We start from the raw sequence: 20,886 nt of genomic DNA on the forward strand, positions 1-20,886 counted from the left end.
GAACATTAAGTGATTATAGAGCTATTTTAAGAAATTGCCAGTCTCAAAATTGTACAAGTTAGCTCTGTGATATCAGCGTACAAGAACAAAGAGAGGCCTGCCCACTGAGCCTGCAGTGGGGTGAGGGGTTCATAACAGCCCAGTTATGGGCCTTCTCACTACTGTCACATCATTTCTGCTACAAAGGATACAACAGATGTCATAAGTTTCCCTCTTTGAAGTAGTTGCCTGGTTGCTGATAAAACTCTTTATATTTCCCTCTCCTAAAGTAGGAAACGTGTCTCATTAGAGGGTAGAAACCAGTGTGGGCAATGTCTGGACCGGAAAGAAGCAGAGTGGACTAGGTCAACTTTCTTTATGTTTTGAAATTTCTACTTTATTACTTATTTTTAATCAATCGTAGTCCAGAGAAGAGAGGCCTTCTGCTTTATGTCATTTGTCTAAAGCAACGAGGAAGAAGGTTGTAGGAATTCAGAATCAAGGCATGAACTACTTTCACAGTCACCTGTGTAACGTTTCTTTCAAATAAGCAACTTTTAAGAATGCCAGAGACCACTGGGACAGATCTCAAATTTAAAACAGAGTAAATGGGAAGCTGGTTTCTTCCATGCCTTGTTTGGCTGAATGGGGTTCCGGATTAAATAAAAATGTGGTCTTTTTGGGGGAAAGACTCCTTTTTGTTGGCGCACTTTAGCAGATCCCACACATAGCAGAAATGTTCCTGCTTTGGGCTGTGGGTAAGATAATTGTTTGGAAAATGAATTGTCTAAAAATAAAACACAGTTGTCTAATCGAAAAAAAGTAATGTAAACCTAATTTTAAAAAATTCTACCATAATTCTGCCTTCCAATCAAGCCAGACTTTTCATGCTTTTTTATTTCCTCATCCACGTTCATGTGTCTATCTTTTCTTACATAGTTGTAATCTTGCAGCCATCCTCTTGCGTTCTGACTTTCGGCAGGGTGTGTTTCATGTTTAGTGGCTGTGTAGCACTGTAGCAGGTCATTGCTTAACCAACTTCTTGTTGGTCGGTTGCTTTAGGATGTATTTTAATTACGCCTTTGTTTTCTGGTTTTGCAGGCAGAGACGTTTGTTTGGGTTAACAATGCATCAGCACATTCCCAGAGTGTTGCCAAGGCCAAATATGAATTTTTATTTGGCAAATCTGAAGAGAAAACGCCAGATACTAGTAAGTGTTTCCCTCCCCTCCTCTTTCAGGTCACTGATTAAATTAGAGGGTGGAAAATCTCAGGAGCTGTGAATGCTTCAAGCACTCATTTGAAATCACCTAGAACAGACTACAAGGGTCACATCCTGCATTCTGAATTCTACATCAGGGAGTGTTAGCATGTCTCGGGAATTAGGAAAGGGATATTGCGTGTGGTTAGGAGCCTGGGCTCTGGAGCTAGACTTGTGGAATTTGAAACTGGCCTTGTAACTTATGGGATGTGTGACCTTGAGTAAGTTATCTAATGTATTTGTGGCTTAGTTTTCTACTTGGAAAAGAAGATTATAGTGAAGTGTGTCTCAGAATTCTTTTGAGGATTAAGTAAATTGACATATGTAAGGCTCTCAGAACCACTCTCTGCATGTAGTAACTGCTATAAAAGTGTTGGCTGCTGCTATTATCATCATATCCCTGACCTTTGAAGTTGACGTTCAGAAGGACAGACCTGACTTTCCTCACTGTCTGAGACTGATTTCTGTTTTGGATGGACAAGGAATATGAGCTAATGTAGTCTCTTTTACCTTAATAATGAATGTCTATTAGATATTTCAATAGTTGGGGACTGTTAGTAAAGTTTAAAACAGCTAAGTTAATTTTAAAAAATCATTCAGGTTTTATCACAGGTCCCGATTTGCTATTTATCATGGACCATGAATCCCTAACTGTTCTGGGCTTTCGGTTTGGGGCACTTGGTCATCTATTCACTATTTCTCAGACAGGGAGTACTGATTAGACTCACTCCAATACTCCTTCTTGACATAGCCTTAACTTGGAATGCCACATGTTGATTTTGTGCTGATTAAGCTTGTTTTGACTTGGATAAAACATGATTTTTACTTTGCTATGTAAATCCAATGTCTGCATATCCTCTTCTTACTGGTGGGTGAGTTTGGTTCTTCTTTACTCATAGGTTTTGCATAGTTTTCCCTGTGTACCAGAGGCAAATCAAAATGACATTTTAAACCCCTGTTCCTTATTTGCCCTGGTAGAAATGGTTGGTATTGCTTGTTTTGTGTGATGTTATTCTGCAGGTGTGAATATATGCATGCATTTATTGAACAAATATACTGAATGAGCACTTATGTGCTGGGCACTGTGAGGGTACAAAGTAGAAGATGCAGTTCCTGCGCTTTAGTTTATTCTTTGGCAGGTGGGAAACGTGTCTGAGTGACCGAAGGAAGGGGATGTTCACCCTCAGCTGTGCTTGTGAGGACTCATGGAGGAGGGGAAGTTGAATTGGTTCTTAATAACTAGGATCCTGATAGAGTTCTGGGACAGGGCATGGTATGAGGAAGGGTGTGGTGGCAGAAAACATAAATTGTTTGAGGAACAGGGAGGAAACTAGCCTGATTGGTTTGTAAAGCATATCAGTGAGAGATAAGTTTAAAAAGATAACCATTAAGAAAGGGGCAGGCCGGCCAGTTTGGCTTATTGGTTAGAGCGAAGGGTCTAGGGTTTGATTCCCGGTCAAGGGCACGTACGTACCTGAGTTGCAGGCTCCATCCCCAGCCCCTTTTGGGGTGCCTGTGGGAGGCAACCAGTCGATGTGTCTCTCTCACATTGATGTTTCTCTCTCTCTCCCCCTCCTCCCTCCCTTCCACTCTCTCTAAAAATCAATGGAAAAAACATCCTCCAGTGAGGATTAAATAAAAAAGGATAGAGGCAGAATCTTGTAGGGCCTTCTAAGGCAGGGTAAAGGAGTTGCATTTTACCCAGTTATGTGAAAAGGAAGTGCCAAGTACTGGATTAGATAGATAAATCAAGATGGATTGATCAGGAAATTGGAATGGGCAACAGATGCTATTGCTTACCATAAGAGGATAAAAGATGCAAGTTTTTATTGACTTTGGAAAGTCTTTTGCTATCTTCACAAAAAAATGATGGCACATTTTTGTCATTTAAAAAATACTCTTGAGGTTTACTTATATAGATCATTCATCTGTCAGCAAAACACTGCCCCCACTTGAAGACCATCGGGAAAGGCAGTAGGGAGAGTAGGACAGTGCTTCTGTTTGAATTTGATTGGTAGACATACCTCTTCACACACAGGATTTTAAAAAGTGGGTTAAGTAAGTGGATTTGAACTACCTTAGTGCGCCAGAAACGGCCGCTGGAGAAATGGAAATGCTGACAGTGATACTCAGGTGGCCTCACTGAGATCAGTGAGCTCACTGGGCTCATGATCCCCAGTTAGGCCCAGGGAAAGCGTCGCTGCTCTAGGAAGAGAGCCTTAGACTTTGCCACTGAGCAGGGACTTCACCTGGGTGCAGGTGGGAGGTTCCAGGGAAAACAAGTCAAGATTATTTGCAAGCTGTTGCTTATTGCAGGGATCTTGAACTAGTGACCACTGCTTAGGGCAGAGGTGGGCAAACTTTTTGACTCAAGGGCCACAATGGGTTCTTAAACTGGACCGGAGGGCTGGAACAAAAGCATGGATGGAGTGTTTGTGTGAACTAATATAAATTCAAAGTAAACATCATTACATAAAAGGGTACGGTCTTTTTTTTTTTAGTTTTATTCATTTCAAACGGGCCGGATCTGGCCCTCGGGCCGTAGTTTGCCCACGGCTGGCTTAGGGTGTTGGATGGAGTATGGGAGAACATGTGGACAGTGGGAAGAGTCCTGTTGCTGGGGATTAAAATCTGAATTCTCACTCTCTGTTCATCAGTACAGTGCAAGGAAAGAGGGGCCACGCTTCTCTGGTGTCTGTTCTCTGCTGCCTCCTGGGGGCGGCCGCAGCTTCCAGGAGCTTCTCCAGGGCTGGCGCAGTGTTGGCAGTTGTTGAGAGGCTCTGGGCTGAGTGGGACGTCAATTGTGCTGTGACTCAATGAGGAGGTGACAAGTCACCAGTGGTAGGTTCACCTCTTCCCTTCCAGTCAGCTGTTAGAACATTCCTGGAACTGCAAAGAGGAAAGGGGGGACTGTAGGAGCCTCCCCTGGGCTAACCATAGGCCTGAATTCGTTGGGTAGGTGAGAGTGCCTTCCGACTGGCCTCTGACCACACCTTTCTTCCCTGATTGCTGCACTCATGGCCAGCATGGCTTTCTGAACTATTCAGGTAGAATACACGGGTGGCTTCATTGTGGGAAGGTACGCTCTTTGAAGTGTTCCTAAGGCAGCATCAGTGGCCAGGCTCGGTTGGTCTCTTTTGGTCAAAGTCCAGAAGAAAGAAATTCTTGAGCGAGCCTCTGAAGGAGAGTGAGACTGTCCCTCCCTCAGCTTGTAGGGGGAACAGGTGACTTACCAAAGTGTGTGAGGGAGTGACAGGCCTGTGGATGCTAAGGAGAGGAATCAGCTAACTTCTTATATGAACAGTGGGAAGTTTACAAAATCTCTCTCCTGTGTTCTCTACTGATATATAAACATTTTAAAGATAAAGGAAGTGAACTTCAGGGATATTACAGAATGTGCCTGAGGGCACATAGTTTAAATGGTGGAGGCCAGGGGAGGAGGAGATGGGGCTGGGGGTTGACACCCTGGTTTTACAGAGTTGGGGGGCAAGGGCGGGGAGGGGCAGGGGCGAGGACAGGGAGGGGTGGGGGCGAGGGCAGGGAGGGTCACTCAGGTAGAATTGAAACCCAAGCCTGCAGCACAGGTTGGGTGGAGTTCAAGTGTCCAAGTGTATCTTCATGTGAATCTAGAAAGTGACACAAAACTGGTGTTGGATGGGTAAAAGCCTACAAGTTATTGCCAACGTCAATGCAAAACCACCCTGTGAAAGGGACCCTTTCACAGCCCAGGACACAGAGGGCTCCCCTATGAATAAATAAATCAGTAATCCCTGAGATCTGTGAGCTCACAAATAAATGGTATAAACGATAAAAAGGAAGGGAATTCTATGGAAGGAGTCAGCATGCACTACAAGTAGAGAAACAGAACCAAGGACTAGAGATAATAGAATGTTCTGAAATGGTAAAATTGGTTTGTTTAAAAGATAAAAGAGGGAAAAGAAACCATTGTGATTAAAGAGGAAAGGAGGAAGTAGAGACATGTCTATTTGAACAAAAACCAAATGTACAGAAAATGAAAAATATGGATAGTGAAATTTAAAAAAAATGGTTGGGGTAGTGTACATTATTGAGTTTTTTATATTTGGTAGGGACCGAAACTCCCTGCTTTGTCGCCCCCCCCCTCCCCCCTACTGCTTAGCAAATATTATCTGTAGAAAAGTGAGAAGAAGAAGGGGGAAAAAGAGCATCTGTAACTCCAAGCAATATGTTCTCATTTTGGTAGCATTTATTTCTGATTTTTATTGGTGTGTTTCATACCCAAAAGTGCACACACATTTCTTCATTATTAAGGAAAAATATGAGGGGTTGCTCTGTGTCAGGCATTGTTCTAGGTCTTTGGGATAGAGCATTGAACAAAACTAAAATCCCTGTTTAACAAATTGCCTAACAGATAGATTGCACCAGTTCAGACTTTACTCCTCGGTGCCTCAGTGCCCACCTCCCCACACACTCGTCTGCACCGAGTAATTATTAACCTGTGTCCAACTTAATGGGGGGGGGGGGTGGGGGTGGGAAGGGACTGATTAGCCTTTAGTCCCCCGGATGTAAGCATTCATTTTTTTATGTTAAATACGAATTTGAAGTTGTTATTACCAAAATAATACTCTCGTATAATCTGAAAAATGTAAGTTTGACTAAAAGTGGGCATGGCCAAAAGCGAGAGTCACTGCTTCACTGCTTCCCATCTCCGGGACACACACTTTAGTCTCTCAACCTCAGGTGCCTTCAACTTTTGCTTATTGCATCTTCCTTCCTTCCTTCCCTCCCTCCCTCCCTCCCTCCCCCCTTTTTTTACTTTGTTTTTAAAGCTGTTTTGGTAGTTGCCTCATAGATAATATACTTACATTTGTATTTATTATCTATTTAAAAAAGCATCTATTCTGTAATATGGCAAAGGGGGAATTTGGCTCACATATTCTATCTACTCCCCCATACCAAAAGCTGTATTTTAATTTTTCTTAGTTATATTTATGGTTTTTAAGTATGAATATTTGAAACTGTTCCTGAAACCCTTGGTTCTAAGAGTCACTCAGGACATTCTCATGTAAACGGAGACTGCAGTGAGACTGCAGTGGCTCTGCACGCCCTTCCAGCTTTCCTGCCCCACGCTAAGCCTCCATCCGTCTTACCTTTACTTTTACATTCTGTCCTGAAACTGTAACAAAATCTTTTTGTGCTTTCTCTTCAGGTTGATGCAAAAAAATTTTTTTAAAGCACCAACATGTACAGAATAATCAGAATGCAGCATCCAAGTAGTCTAGTTGGACCCCAAGTGAAGAAAGCATGTCCTTAACGTCTGCTGCTCAAGGGGTGGCCCAGCCCCCAGAGCAGAGAGAAGGAGTAAGGGGAGGGCAGCACATTCTTACTGCACAGTGTACTGCTTGGCTGTTAGGGCTTCCCTTCCTCACCAGGTGTACCGGTATTATTTGTAACTGGCCCTTCATTTTCATCTTGAAGACATTCTTTTTAGGAACTTCTGACAGCTTGTTCTGAATTGTGCCCTAAGTTTTCTAGGCGTTTATACAGCTGTTCTTCTTCGACTTTGACAAAATTCTTTATTACATTCTTGATTAGATGTACTGCTTCTTGGATTCCATGCCACATTCTTGGGGTCTTTTTCTTTTTTTTTCTACAGTATATCCTTTAGAAATACTTTCGGAGAGATTCTGAGATGGATAACATTCTTAAAACTTTGAGTGTGTGAATATGACTATTTTGTTTTGATGCTTCATTGCTCATTTCGTTGAAGTCTAGGTTCAGCTCATTTCCCTTCAGAACTCGGGAGCATCATTTCACTCTCTGTAGGCGTCCACTGGACTGAGGCTTGCTCCTTTGTGCGTGATCTGCTCCTTCTGTCTGGACCCTTTGAAGGGTGCTCGTACCCAGCCCTTTGGCATGTCAGGAGGTGTGACATCTAGAAACATTGGTTCTATTACATTTTTATCCGCCCCCCCCCCCCCCTCGCTCTTTAATGGTTTTTACTTCTGAAATTCCTACTAGATGGATGTTGGTGTTCCTGGATTGGATTAATCTTAGATGCCTCTTAATTTTTTACCTTTTTTCTAGTAAAATTTTTATTTTGATAATTATATTTACAGTTTCAAGAGCTCTTTCCTGTTCTCTGATCACTCAGTTTTCATCACAGTCTGTTCTTTTATGGAGTCACTAGAGGCCCAATGCATGAAATTCATGCAAAGGTAGGCCTTCCTTCCCCCAGCTGCCAGCACCCGGGCTTCCCTCTGGCTGCTGGTACCCAGGTTTCCCTTTGGCTGCTGGCACCTGGGACCTGGGCTTCCCTCGGCTGCTGGCAGCTGGCCCCACCCCCCACCTGCACCGCCTTGGCCTGGCACTGCCTGTGTCTGCCCCCCCCCTCCCCTTTGGTTGATTGCCCTGGGCCTCTCTCTGCGGGGTGATCGTGGGGCGATGGCGAGCGGGGGATGGGGGGTGCCCATCTCCCTTCCATCCCCCCTCCCCAATCGCATTGCACCTGCCTTGGCTGGCCTGGCCCCAGTGTGTGTCATAGAGTGGTCATCTGGACGGTCATTCTGCTGTTTGGCCTTTCAGTCGATTTGCATATTATGCTTTTATTATTATAGATTATAATCTTGAATCTCTCTAAGGAATTAATTAGAATTTGTTTTCCAAGGTTACTTTCTGTTTCTGGAATTTTTGCTTCATCCAGGGTCAGTTCTGTTTCATTAAGTCTTGGGACTTCTCTTGAAAGCCATTGTTTTTTCTCAAATGTCTGTGGGAGTTTGTTTTTCTATTCATATGCATGAATGAAAAACTGAGTTCCCAAGTACAGACAGCTGGGGTTTCTCTGTATGTGTGGCTGGCGAGTGTCCCCAGCAGGCCTCTTTCCTGTATAGAGGAGGCTGAGCAGACTCTGGGTGAGGCCAGGTATGCTGTGCGGACTGGCACAGGGGCAGTGGGTGGCTGCCTATTGTATTATACCCAGGTTAAGTGCTTGATGCCAGCAAGCCTATGGGTAGGGGAGGGAGCCAATGTGGGACACTGCTCTGTAGATAATTCTTTATAATTCTTCAGTTAATTACAATTGACATCTCTTCTTCCCATTCCATGTATGGATACCTGCCAACTCTCAGCTTTTAGCTTCTCAGCGTCTCCACTGTTAGGATGACTGAGGCTGTCTGGGTTGTGCTTCTGCTTTATTTTGTCCGTGGTTATAGTGCTAGCCCTTTTTGTATGACAGACTCATTAAAGTCTCAAGCTTAATAATGCTTCTCCTCTTGTCAGCATGGTGATGAATTTATTTTCTTTTGAAATTTGTTGTCATTTTAGTAGGACTTAGGAGAGGAGGAAAACTTGTGTCCCACTGCCATAGTGACCCAGAAACCCGAATAATTCTTTTTATCTTCAGTTTTATTATAATTGACAAATAACATTGTATAAGTTTAAGGCGTATGGTGTACTGATTTGATATGTGTATAGATTATAAAATGAATACTGCATTAAGGTTAGCCTACCCATCACCTTACATGGTTCCCTTTTTTTTGTCGTGAGCACATTTAAGATTTACTCTTAGCAAATTTCAAGTATATAATACAGTATTGTTAACTATGGTCAGCATGCTGTACTTTATATCACCAGACCTTATTCATCTTATAACTGAAGTCTATACCTCTGGACCAACATCTGCCCATTCCCCCATCCCCACCCTGGTAACCACTAGTGTACTCTGTTTCTAGGAATTTGTCTTTCTTAGATTCCACATATAAGTGAGATCATCTGGTATTTGTCTTTCTCTTTCTCACTTATCTTACTTAGCATAATGTCCTCAAGGTCCATCAATGCTGTTGCAAATGGTAGGATTTTCTTTTTTCTTGCAGATGAATAATCATCAATTACACACAAACACACACACACACACACAGAGCACACAGCATATCTTTATTCATTCATCTGTTGATGAATACTTTGGTTCTGTTCATGTCTTGGCTGTTGTGAATAATGCTGCAATGCACACTAAGATGTGGATACCATTTTGATATACTGATTTTATTTTCCTTAGATATATGACCAGAAGTGAGATAGGTTTTGAATAGCTTTATTGGGATAAAATTTATATACCAAACAGCTAAACCATTTTAAGTGTAAAACTCAGTGGTTTTTAGTCTGTTCACAGAGTTGTGGGTCTATCACCACACTTAACTTTAGAGCATTTCATCACCCCAAGAAGAAAAGACTGCGCCCACTAGCGGTCACTCTGTATCCTCTCCCTTCACCAGGCAAACTTTTCTATGTTTGTCCCTATGGATTTGCTTAGTCTGGACATTTCATATAAATGGAATCATATAGTATGTGGTCTTTTGTGACAAGTTTTTTTCATTTCTTACATTGTTCTCATCCATGCTATAGCATGTGTCACTACATTATTCCACAGTAAGAAATTGTGGAATAATATTCCATTAAAATTGAACAGGCCACATTTTATTCATCATTTGATGGACATTTGGTTGCTTCCACTTTTTGGCTCATACGGACAATTGCTGGGCCATATGGTGATTGTATTTTTAAGATTTTGAGAAACTTCTAAATTGTTTTCCACAGTGGCTATACCATTTTACCTTCCCACTAGCTGTGTGTGTGGATTCCTGTTTCTCCACATTCTCACCAACACTTGTTATCATCATTTTTATTATAACCATCCTAGTGGATGTGAAGTGGTGTCTCATTGTAGTTTTGTTTGCATTTCCTGAATGACTAATGGTTTTGAGAATCTTTTCATGTGCTTACTGGATTGTGCCAGGCCAGCGCAGCCAAGGGTTTGGTGAGCCCGAGGGAGGGCAGTGAAGGATTTAGAAAAGACAAAGAGAATAAGCTGGGTCTAGATCAGGGGTGGGCAAACTTTTTGACTCGAGGGCCACAATGGGTTCTTAAACTGGACCGGAGGGCCGGAACAAAAGCATGGATGGAGTGTTTGTGTGAACTAATATAAATTCAAAGTAAACATCATTACATAAAAGGGTACGGTCTTTTTTTTTTTTTAGTTTTATTCATTTCAAACGGGCCGGATCTGGCCCTCGGGCCGTAGTTTGCCCACAGCTGGTCTAGATGGATCTTCCTGTGCCTGGCTGAGGCCACAGAGAGAGGTCCAGAGGGCAAGCCGAGCCTTTATCTTATAGCCAGAGGTAAACAAGGTAGTGGTCACCATAGTTACAGTGTTCTTGTGAGTTTCACTTGTTTGGCAGCACTTGCTGCACCTCCCACAGCCCATTAGCTACCCAGATAGGATCTAGGGAGCTCATAAGATCAAGCTTAATTATGTTAAGAGGGCTGTGCCCTCTAAGTTGGGACTTGTTTGTGGCTTTGCCAACAGGTCAGTCAGAGGCTTAACCCTATAGCTGCTCCCTACATCGGATTATTTATATCTTCTTTAGAGAAGTGTCTTTTGAGCTGTGCTTTGCCTTTCTATGATTTTAATTGGTTTGCCTTTCAATGATTGGGTTGTAAGAGTTCCTTATATATTCTGTATATACATCCCTTATCAGATAGATTATTTGCAAATGTTTTCTCCCATTGGGTGGGTTGTCCTCACTTCCTTGATAGTATCTTTGGCAGCACAAACGTTTTTAATTTTGATCATGTTCAATTTATGTCTTCTTTTATTGCTTTGATGACATACTGAAGAAATTATTGCCTAATCCAAGGTCAGTAAGATGTATTTCTATAGTTTCTTCTAAGTTTTATGGTTCTAACTTATATTTAGGTCTGTGATCCAATTTGAGTTACTTTTTGCTTATGCTGCAAGGAACAAGCTGAATAATTCTTAATGATAGATAGAATATGTTGGGTAAGTGTAGAGCATCTTATTGATTTGGATGGACTGAATTCCTGGAGAGCAAGATGCAAAAAAGCAGCCTTGCTGCTTAACCCAATTTAAGTAGGGTCAGAGGACCCAGGAAGCTAGGAGTCATTGCTTTAGGAAAAATGTGGGTTGGTGTAGAAAACCACACATGTACAAAGCAACAATGGCAAATCCACTAATTCCACGATGTTCTGTTGAGTTCTTTTCTTGTCTCCACCTCAGATGCAAGTTGGTTTATAATTTTATGCTTATTCCTTTAGTAAATCTCTTTTTGGCACATTCTTTCTTTGAGAGGGCCCACATATTCTTCAGTTTGCTTCTTCCTTTCCACTTTCCAGCCCCCTTCCTACCCATTATGGCAAGCAGAAAAATGGCTTTAAAGCATGATAAACAAGTATATATTAGACTAGCTCACCATTCCTTGGCCTTTAATAAATTGATCGGATGTCCTCTGGTATCTTAGCTACTCCATAGACCCTGCTGGATAGGCAGTAGTTTTAGTGATCTGTTTTGATTTGGCAAAGTGGGCCAGGAAGGGACTGTGAACTTTCTCTGTGGCTATAAGGAGTCAGTGCTTTTACGGTATCCCGCCTTGGCCCGCATATTTGCACACTGAGCTCCCTCATCTGGGCTGCCTGGTGTTTCATACACTGAGATCGCTAAGGAGTGTTACAAAAATCAGTCTGGAGGGCATGCTGCAAAGCTTATTCCTACTGTCTGTTCAGAACAGCAGTTCAATTTTGCTAGGAGATTTGTTATTTTTTGAACCAGCGTCATTGTAGTATTTTTATTATTATTCTTTTTTTTTTAGGAGCTATTGAAAAGCTGAGGAGCAGAGTTTGACTTTTTTGAGAGTGGAATCAGATCAACTCTGGTGCAGCTTTGGAACAGCGCATCTGTGTTAGAATAGAGAGTTTTTATCTTCAGAAACATGCAGCACTAGTGTAATTGTGGTTCAAGTTTTTTCATGTAGTTTAAGGATTCATTTTTAAAAAAAATATATTTTATTGATTTTTTACAGAGAGGAAGGGAGAGGGATAGAGAGTTAGAAACATCAATGAGAGAGAAACATCGATCAGCTGCCTCCTGCACACTCCCTACTGGGGATGTGCCCGCAACCAAGGTACATGCCCTTGACCGGAATCGAACCTGGGACCCTTGAGTCCGCAGGCCGACGCTCTATCCACTGAGCCAAACCGGTTAGGGCTAAGGATTCATTTTTAAAGATTTCCATGTAGCCATTAAGGATTCGTTTTTAAAGATTTCCCTCTTCGTGTGTTTATATTGTAGAGCTAGTCTTTTCTTGACTTACATAACTCTTTGGGTGCTGTTAGGATGTTTTAGAATACATTTGGGTTCCTGAATAAAATGTTTTACTGTCAGGTGTACAAACTTAGCAGTGTCTTCCTTCATTGTTCCTTAAATCAACTACCTCATCTTAAGTTTCCTTTTATTTTTAGACAGGAGGTATCTTTTCCCTTTTATTTTGTACAGCAAAGGTCACATACTGTCATCTTTCACGTTTTATTTAGCGTAGCCAATGTTTGGTGAAAAAATTGAGCTAACTTTTCAAAATTGGGAGATTTCGCCTAAAATCCCTGATTTCAAGCTTCTGTTGAAAAATCCGAGACTGCAGCACTGAGAGAGCATTATCACTGGCGCTGAACAGCAACCCGTGCCTTCAGGGCTCAGGCGCCCCCAGTTGCCCATCGGCAGCCCTCCTGTGTTGCCTCCGATTCACATTTATGTCACCTCCCCGAGGCTGTCGGCGCCTGGGCTTCTGGTCTCAGCCTTCAAGTCACAGTAGCGTATGACTTTACACTCCTGGTCTGGTTTCCAGGCATAATCCTCACAGCCATGCTCTCAACCCTGAATAGCACCCAAAGGTGGATATGGCGTGGAGCTAATGCACAGGGCTTTCCCAAGGCTTTAGAGACCTAACCGTTTGTCTTCTTTGTCTTAAAAAGAGCATCCAAATGGTATAATGTGCAGGAGCCACAAAACGGGAACTATCCCTTCCAGCAAAGAAGCACTGGTAGACCTTCGAAAAAGAATAAAGATTCTTGGGCCCCATCTTCTGTGTGCAGTAAAAATCTTGGGATAAGGGACCCAGGCATCTCTCAGCTTTTAAGCAGCTCCCCAGGTGGTGATTATGATGGACACACAGGCCTAAGAACTGTATTTAAAAGGTAATTACTTGAGCTATTTATAAACCATCTTAATACTGAAAAGACTCATTATGGAATTCTTTGAACTACTGACATTCAACGCTGAAGTGCTTAGGTACCATGGCTAATTGAACAGCAGACATACACGTGAGAGGACATCTCTGAACCTGAACTGTAATGCCATTAGGAAAATGCAAGTTGACTGTAAAAGAAATAGCACGCATTAGTTTTTCAGGAATCTGTGAAGAAGGTTTCTCATGTCTGTGATGGTTGTGCATTCATGTGGAATTTCACCAGCAGTTTCTGTTATGCTCACATTCACGCAAATATTTGCTTTGGAAAATGTATAGGGGATCAGGCAGAGATTCTGGGGTTGCTATAATGTAAGGTTGCACAGGGTTAAAGTACTATTGCAGCCTCTATTCTGATTGCTTGGGGGGTTGGGGGGGTGGAATGGTTGTTTTAAAACAGCGGTTTAGATATTTGTTGGGGATGTTTTTAATTGCCACAATAACTGGGGGTGAGGGTTGGCTACTGGCCTTAAGTGGGTAAGGCCAGGGCTGCCAGGCATCTTGTAGTGCATGGAGGGTGCAGCTCAAGGGAGATTATTTCATGTGCTACTCATCTTTGAATGTCCAGTTGGACATCCATGTCGGGAAACACATGTTCCCAGTGATCTGGAGTTGGGCTATATAGACTTTTTTTTGCATGATTTTAAATATCAGTGAATTTTCAAGGGCTGTAACTGCCATTGAGTCAAGGGAAGATTTTGTAGTTGCCCCCACTTATCCATGGGGGATACGACCCTTGACCCCTAGAGGGTGCCTGAAATCACAGGTAGTACTGCACCCTATATACTAGTACACTGCTTTTTTCCTATACAGGGCTACCTGCATACCTATGAAACCTTGATGTATAAATTAGACTCTAAAGGAGATTAACAGCAATCACTGATAATAAAATAGAACATTGTAACAGTATAGTGTGTTGAAAGTTATGTGAATGTGATTTCTCTTAAAATATCTTATTGTATGGACTCACCCTTTGTTGCCTTGTGATGCGGTGAGATGATAAAGTAGGTGAATGAAATATTATAAAGTAAGTTACACACAAGCACTGTGATCCCTTGGCAGTTGATCTGATAACCGAGACGGTTACTGCGTGACTGGCTGGGAGGTAGAGTATAGGGCATGGGCGTGCTGGGTAAAGAAATGATTCACCTCCCAGGCAGAATGGAGCAGGACAGAGCCAGGTTTCCTCATGCTGCTCAGAACAGTGCACATTTAAAACTTTTGAATTATTTCTGGAACTTTCCATTTAGTATTTTCAGATCGTGGTTGTCTGAAAGTAACTAAAACCATGGAAGGTGAAACCGCTGATAAGGTGGGACTACTGTACTTTGTTGTGTTTGGAAATTTACTAAAAATTGTTACCATTTCCAGGTATCACAAGGCAATGCTCCTGCTATTGAGTCAACTCAACACACCTGGGCCAGTGTATACTTGAGCCTGGCTCTCAGGTGTTTAGGTACAAGCAAGTATGTGACTGACCTGAGCATTTAACTGCAGAAATCATTTTACTTTTTGTATTACATTTAGTAAACCACTGAAGTATCATGTTTAATAAATCATTGTTTTGAATTTTGTATTTAGGCAGGTAATGCTCTCATGAAGTTCACTTCAGAATAATAAAGTAGGTGTTGCAAAATATTGTTATAAAAAGGTATTTTTGCTCTTACAGAGTTGAAGATTGATATTTTAAACACATTAGATTGACCTGGGGAAGATTTCAAAATGATGCTGTGAGCCTCCCTGATCGAGCAGTTCTCTAGGAAATTCTAGGAACTCTGTGACCCTTTCCATTTCATGACATACTGAGAAAGTGATAGACTTTGTGTTGCACACTCGGGTGGATGGAGGCAGTGCTTAAGGCTGCAGGGGGCGGTGTCTGGGGATTCTGGTGGTTCCAGTCCTGCCCCAACTCCTAGCAGTGCTTGTACTGACACACGCTAGGGATGCTCATTTAACATTGGATTCTTCCTTTCACAATGTATGTGTATATCAAATCATCACCTTGTACACCGTAAAATTTCACAATTTTATTTGTCAGTTATACCTCAATAAAACTGAAAAAACAGTTGGATTCTTGAACCTCGCTGCAGTAATTCTGACTTTGTGAGTGACCCCAAAATCTGCTGTAATGAGCTCCTGGACGATTCGATTCTCCCAGGTGGTTCTTGGACAACACGGTGAGCAGTCAGCACTGCTCCTCAGGGTGGGTGCAGCAGCACGTGGTGTCCCACAGAGACCAGAGCAAGGAGAGGCCAGGCTCCTTCCTGGGGTGGGTGAGGCAATGGTAAGGGGTTTCCGAGACACAGGGGAGATTCAGGACTCTTGTTTGGTTGGGTTTGCTCTTCCTGGAGAGCGGCTGTCTGGTGGGAAATGGTAGCGCAAACGCTGCCGAGAACCTGACGCCCAAGAAGCGCTCATGTTGCTCCTGTTACATGAATGTGAACTCTGAGGGGTTATGTCCTAAGAAGCTGAGCACGTTTCCAGATAAGGTATAGATCCACGCTAGGTGTCTTTGAAAATCATGAAGAAAGAGAAAAGTGCTAAACATTTTTGAGAGGTAAAACCTAGTTTTAGAAAGGAGACTGTAGAGACTGGTGAGTTAAGGTCATGTTCAGCCAGATTTTAGGGGATTATTAGAAGTGTTGGGGGAGTGGGGAGTCCTCCCCAGATAGGCGCTGGCACAGGGTCTAAAGGAGGAATGGTGGGAACCTGAGGCTGAAGTTGAGGATGCCCAGCAGGGTGGGGGTGGGGTACGGGAGGGTGGAGGGAGTTTGACAGGTTAGTGGAACTGGAAGTTGTCTGGGGTGGCTGTAAGCCCACATGTTATTAACATTATTAACATTCCCTGAAGGGATGTTGCTGGAATACAGCTGGGGAAATGCTGATGTGCTGGAGACAGGCCTGGGCAAAGAATCAAGAGCCTGGGTTTTCATTTGTGTCAGGTATCAGATGCCAAAAGCTTCCTTCAATACAAGTGAAGGCATCCTGAGGGTGTTTACCTTCACGGGAGGCAGCAAGATCAGTGGCTGCCAGGCTGGAGATGGAGAGATAAAGCATGCAGTCTGGTTGGGGAAACAGACAAGTAATGTGAGGATCACAACACAGTGGTTGCCTGCGGTAGAGGTGAGGATGGGGAGCTTTGGGAGGGTACGGAAGGCACACCTAAGTTCCCCAGGAGGGAGGGCTTCCTGGAAGAGTGATTGCTGAGCAGCCTTTTTAAGGGTAAGGTGCTGGGAAGAGACAGGTGCAGACAGTGCTGTGAATAATACTGTTCTGAGCAGCTGGTGTCAATAGGGAGGAGCCAGGCAAGGACCAGGGTGCAGACCTGTGTGCTGTGCTAAGGAGTGTGCATTTTACTGATTTAAAAAAATAATGAATTGGCTCTGCATTAGGGATTTAGGAAATCAGTCTGGAAACAGTGTAGAGATTGGGTTGCAGGTAAGGAAAGGTGAGATTGGAGGCACTGTGCCTTGTTAGGAAGGTGTGTGTGTGTGCGCGCGCGCGCACACACACACACACACACACACACACACACACACTTAAACCAAAGTTTGCTCTTCTCTTCCATGAGAGGAATCCAGATGATTCTGAGCTCGGCTGGTGGTCCCACAGGGCTGGTGGTCTTGACTCCTTAGGGCTGGTTAGTCTGCCTGCCTTTGAACATGTCTCATCTCCTCTTGTGCTTGCTTGAGCTCCGGCCGAATTCCTGAGAGCAGGAAAGCCAGGGCCGGTTTCGCTTAGTGATTAGAGCAGTGATGGCGAACCTTTTGAGCTCAGCGTGTCAGCATTTTGAAAAACCCTAACTTAACTCTGGTGCCGTGTCACATATAGAATTTTTTTGATATTTGCAACCATAGTAAAACAAAGATTTATATTTTTGATATTTATTTTATATATTTAAATGCCATTTAACAAAGAAAAATCAACCAAAAAAATGAGTTCGAGTGTCATAGGTTCGCCATCACTGGATTAGAGTGTCAGCCTGCGGACTGAAGAGTCTTGGGTTCGATTTCGGTCAAAGGCACAGCGTGTACCTTGGTGGCAGGCTCGATCCCTGCCCTGTTAGGCACGTGCCGAGGCAAACCAATCGATGTGTTTCACATCAGTGTTTCTCTCTGTGTCTTTTCCACTCTCTCTCTCTTAAAAACAAACAAACAACAAAAACCCTCGGATGAGGATTAACAAAACAACAACAAATCCCTTCCTCCTAAGAGCAGGAAGGAGGAAGAGGAGGTTACGAAGGGCAAAGGGGTTTGTGCTATGGTAATTTAAGGATATTTTTGGAGGAATCACCGCAGAGCACTTTCAGTTACAGCTCCTCGTTTATGCCGTGGTGCCATGGCCACAGTTAGCTGCAAGGGACGTGCGGGAAATGTCATCTTTATTCTGGGTGGCCACAGGCCCAACTGGAGATAGGGAGTTCGGTCACTGAGAGGAGGAGGAGTGGACAGCGGGGTTAAACCACCTGTGTCGCTGCAGAGAGGAATGCAAGCCCCTGGTGATGAGGATGGAGCTGAGGGGGGACAGGGAGCAGACACTGCAGAGCCTGAGGTGTGGCCCTGGACAACTGAGGGGTGTGGAAGGAGCGGGGCTGGGGGTGGTTTCAGCCTGGTGCAGCTGGGCGGATGGAGATGCCTTTCAACAAGGTGCCGGCTTGAAGGAAGAGCTGGTGTGGGGTGGGGGGGAAGAATGATGTTGAGTTTGATGCCTGGGGCACATTCAGATGGAGATAGCCAGTGGCAAGTGGGTATACGAGTCTGGGCCAGAGGGAAGAGGTTTTGGAATTGACTAGGGCTGTCGAGGAAGTATGTGCAAAATGAAAAGGAGGACTGAAGATGGCATCTTGAAGAAGAAAAATATTTAAAGGGCAGGCCGAAAGAGTAGTGATTGAAAGAAATCCAGGATCAGTCGGAGAGGCAGAAGGAAAGTCGGAACAGAAAGGTACTTGGGAAACAAGACAGAAGGATTTTAATAAGAAGGGTTTAATTGTAGAGACATGCCATAGATGAGTCCAGTAAGATAAAGCCTGAAGCACCTGGCAATTAGGAAGTAATTGAATGTAATAAGAGAGAGATGGGTGTGTGTGTGTGTGTGTGTGTGTGTGTAGTTATTTCTGTATATTTGTGTGCATGTAGCTCTCTTTATATATCAAGTGTGTGTTTGTATAAAGTTGTTTAGATTAAACCTAAGTTTGATCATATGACTGAAAATCCGGGTAGATGGCTGCTATTTCCCTGAAGTAATGTCTAGGGATGGACTCTGCACATCCTGTGCCCCTCACCCCTGGTATTTTGGGCTTTTGTCACTGTGACAGGATAGTGACTAAACTGTTCAAGCTACAATGTGGGATATATTGCTCTGGCTCGTGTGGCTCTGGTTGGAACGTTGGCCCCAGCACTGAAGGGTCGCAGTTTTGATTCGAAGTCAAGGGCACGTACCTGGGTTGTAGGTTCATTCCCCAGCCCTGGTCAGGGCTCACGTAGGAGGTCCCCAATCCATGTGTGTCTTTCATATCATGTTTCTCTCTTCCCTCCCTCTCTACCCTCCCTCCCTCCCTCCCTCCTTCCCAATCTTTAATAATCAGTGGGAGAAATATCCTCGGGTGAGGATTAACCAAAAAATAAAATAAAATAAAACAAAATTTGGAGTATATTAACTGCTAAGTGAGATGTTTTTGCAGACACAGTGGGGTAGGTATTTATATGCCTTAAACATCATCAGAGCCTTTAAAGTATGTGATGAAAAATGAGGGTCCCAACTGCCCCAGTTCACTGCCCTCTTTGAGCTTTACCATCAGGCTGCGAGTGAGGATGCGTGCTGGTCACAGCTGCAGCAGCCTTGGTCAGGTGACACTGGACATGGGGTGTCTTTCTTCCTTTGAAGATAACCCTACTATACCTGGGCTATGTCTGATAAGTTCACAGGCACAAAATGATTTTGAAAAGTGGACCATGTTTTATGATATTTTAACCTAATTGCAGCTATCTAATGGCAGATTTCTAGGGTTTCCTTCGATTTGTGTGTGTGTATTTTTTCTTTTACGAGTACAAAATTTTACTCCCCAGTTCTAAATTATCGTTGTTAATAGTTAAACAACACTGCCCTCGGGTGGACAGAGTATAACACTTTAGTAGCAGTTCTCAATTGCTAAGTGCTGCTTGCTTTTCCTGCCTTCAGATTTTTTTTTAGAGGTCAGTTAATATGCTTTTGTTCTTTCCGCTTAATCTAATCTGGAAGTTTATAAAAATTCCAGTGGTGTAAAAATATGACTAAATCTGTTGTGTATTAATCTCACGATGTTATGAAATTAAAGATTTGGAATTTTCATGGCAAAACACTTAAGTTTTGAAATAGAAATGTTAACTAGAGATATTCTCAGATGGACATTTTGATGGGCCCGTGGTAATAATAACTCTTGAATACAGGTTGCATTAACATAGTATGTGAAACCCAGTCTGGAGCATTTTTTCCCATTTACAAATTTTGCAAAGACTTCTGAGGAAATCAGTATTACTAGAGATACAGTCACTGAAAGACTAATGTGGGAGGTCCTAAATTGGCTGTTTCTTAACTGGTAGCTTTGTAGTTGCTGCAGTTGTTTTGCTCTTAAATTATGGTATAGGCTGACTGGTGTGGCTCAGTGCTTGAACGTTGACCTATGAACCAGGAGGTCACAGCTCGATTCATAAAGGGCATAAAGGTTGCAGGCTTGATCCCTAATAGGGGGATGTGCAGGAGGCAGCCGATCAAATGATTCTCTCTTGTCATTGTTGTTTCTATCTCTCTCTCCCTCTCCCTTCCTCTCTGAAATCAATAAAAATATATTATTTAAAAAAATGGAAAAAAAACACAAAAAAATATGGTGTATACTGACAAACTGAGTAGGCTATTTTTCTTAAATTTTTGGTTTAATACTGAGTTCTGTGTTTAATTGTAATATGGACTAATGATATATATACACGCATATATGTATCTTTGTGTGTGTATCTTTATATCTATTCCTCTGTGTCTGTCTGTATGCTTGAGATGTGAATTGTAAAATAATTAAAATGCTACTTGCAAAGCAAGGATAAAGATTCCATATTCTCTCAGATCATGCAAGGGGAAGTGAACATTGTTACACGCTTATGTAAAAAGCATCCTGCTAGGAAATTTTTATATTATTATTCTTTAAATCTCAGTAGAATTCTCCATTACTATCCCCTCCCCCCTTACTTCATCGATGAGACTCACTGAGGTTTAAATAATTTAACCTCAGGTCACATTGCACGTAAGTCACAGCTGGCATGCCAGCTCAGGTGTGATGTCAGAGCCTAAGTCTTCCCACATACAGCCTTACAAAGAATCTGAGCGAGGTCCTGCTATATTCATTTGCCTGTCTCCTAACATCATAAGAAAGTGGACTGCAATTCTGACTTTGTCCTTAATTGGTAGTATGATAGTGAACAAACTTTAATTTTTCTGGCTTTACTTCTTTCGTCTTTAACTTTGTGTCTCCCTGAGTGTTGGGGAAGAGGAGATGGTGGCAGGAGTCCATGGCAAAACACTTTCGACCAAAAGGCCACCCTCTTCTATGCTT

The 20,886-nt window shown here is 42.9% G+C and overlaps 1 protein-coding gene across 2 annotated transcripts in view; it reads left to right on the forward strand.

Moving 5' to 3' along the window:
* PSD3 (pleckstrin and Sec7 domain containing 3) overlaps positions 1 to 20,886 on the forward strand; it is a 429,912-nt gene that overhangs the window by 112,398 nt on the left and 296,628 nt on the right. For both annotated transcript variants that reach the window (XM_070408519.1, XM_070408520.1), the window contains exon 2: positions 1,081 to 1,189. In XM_070408519.1, coding sequence (XP_070264620.1) covers positions 1,081 to 1,189 — 109 coding nt within the window. The remainder of the gene's footprint in view (positions 1 to 1,080; positions 1,190 to 20,886) is intronic.

The sequence above is a fragment of the Myotis yumanensis genome, unplaced genomic scaffold, assembly GCF_028538775.1.
Source record: "Myotis yumanensis isolate MYYU_CA2020_CCGP unplaced genomic scaffold, mMyoYum1.0.hap1 SCAF_3, whole genome shotgun sequence".
NCBI classification, from domain to species: Eukaryota; Metazoa; Chordata; class Mammalia; order Chiroptera; family Vespertilionidae; genus Myotis; species Myotis yumanensis.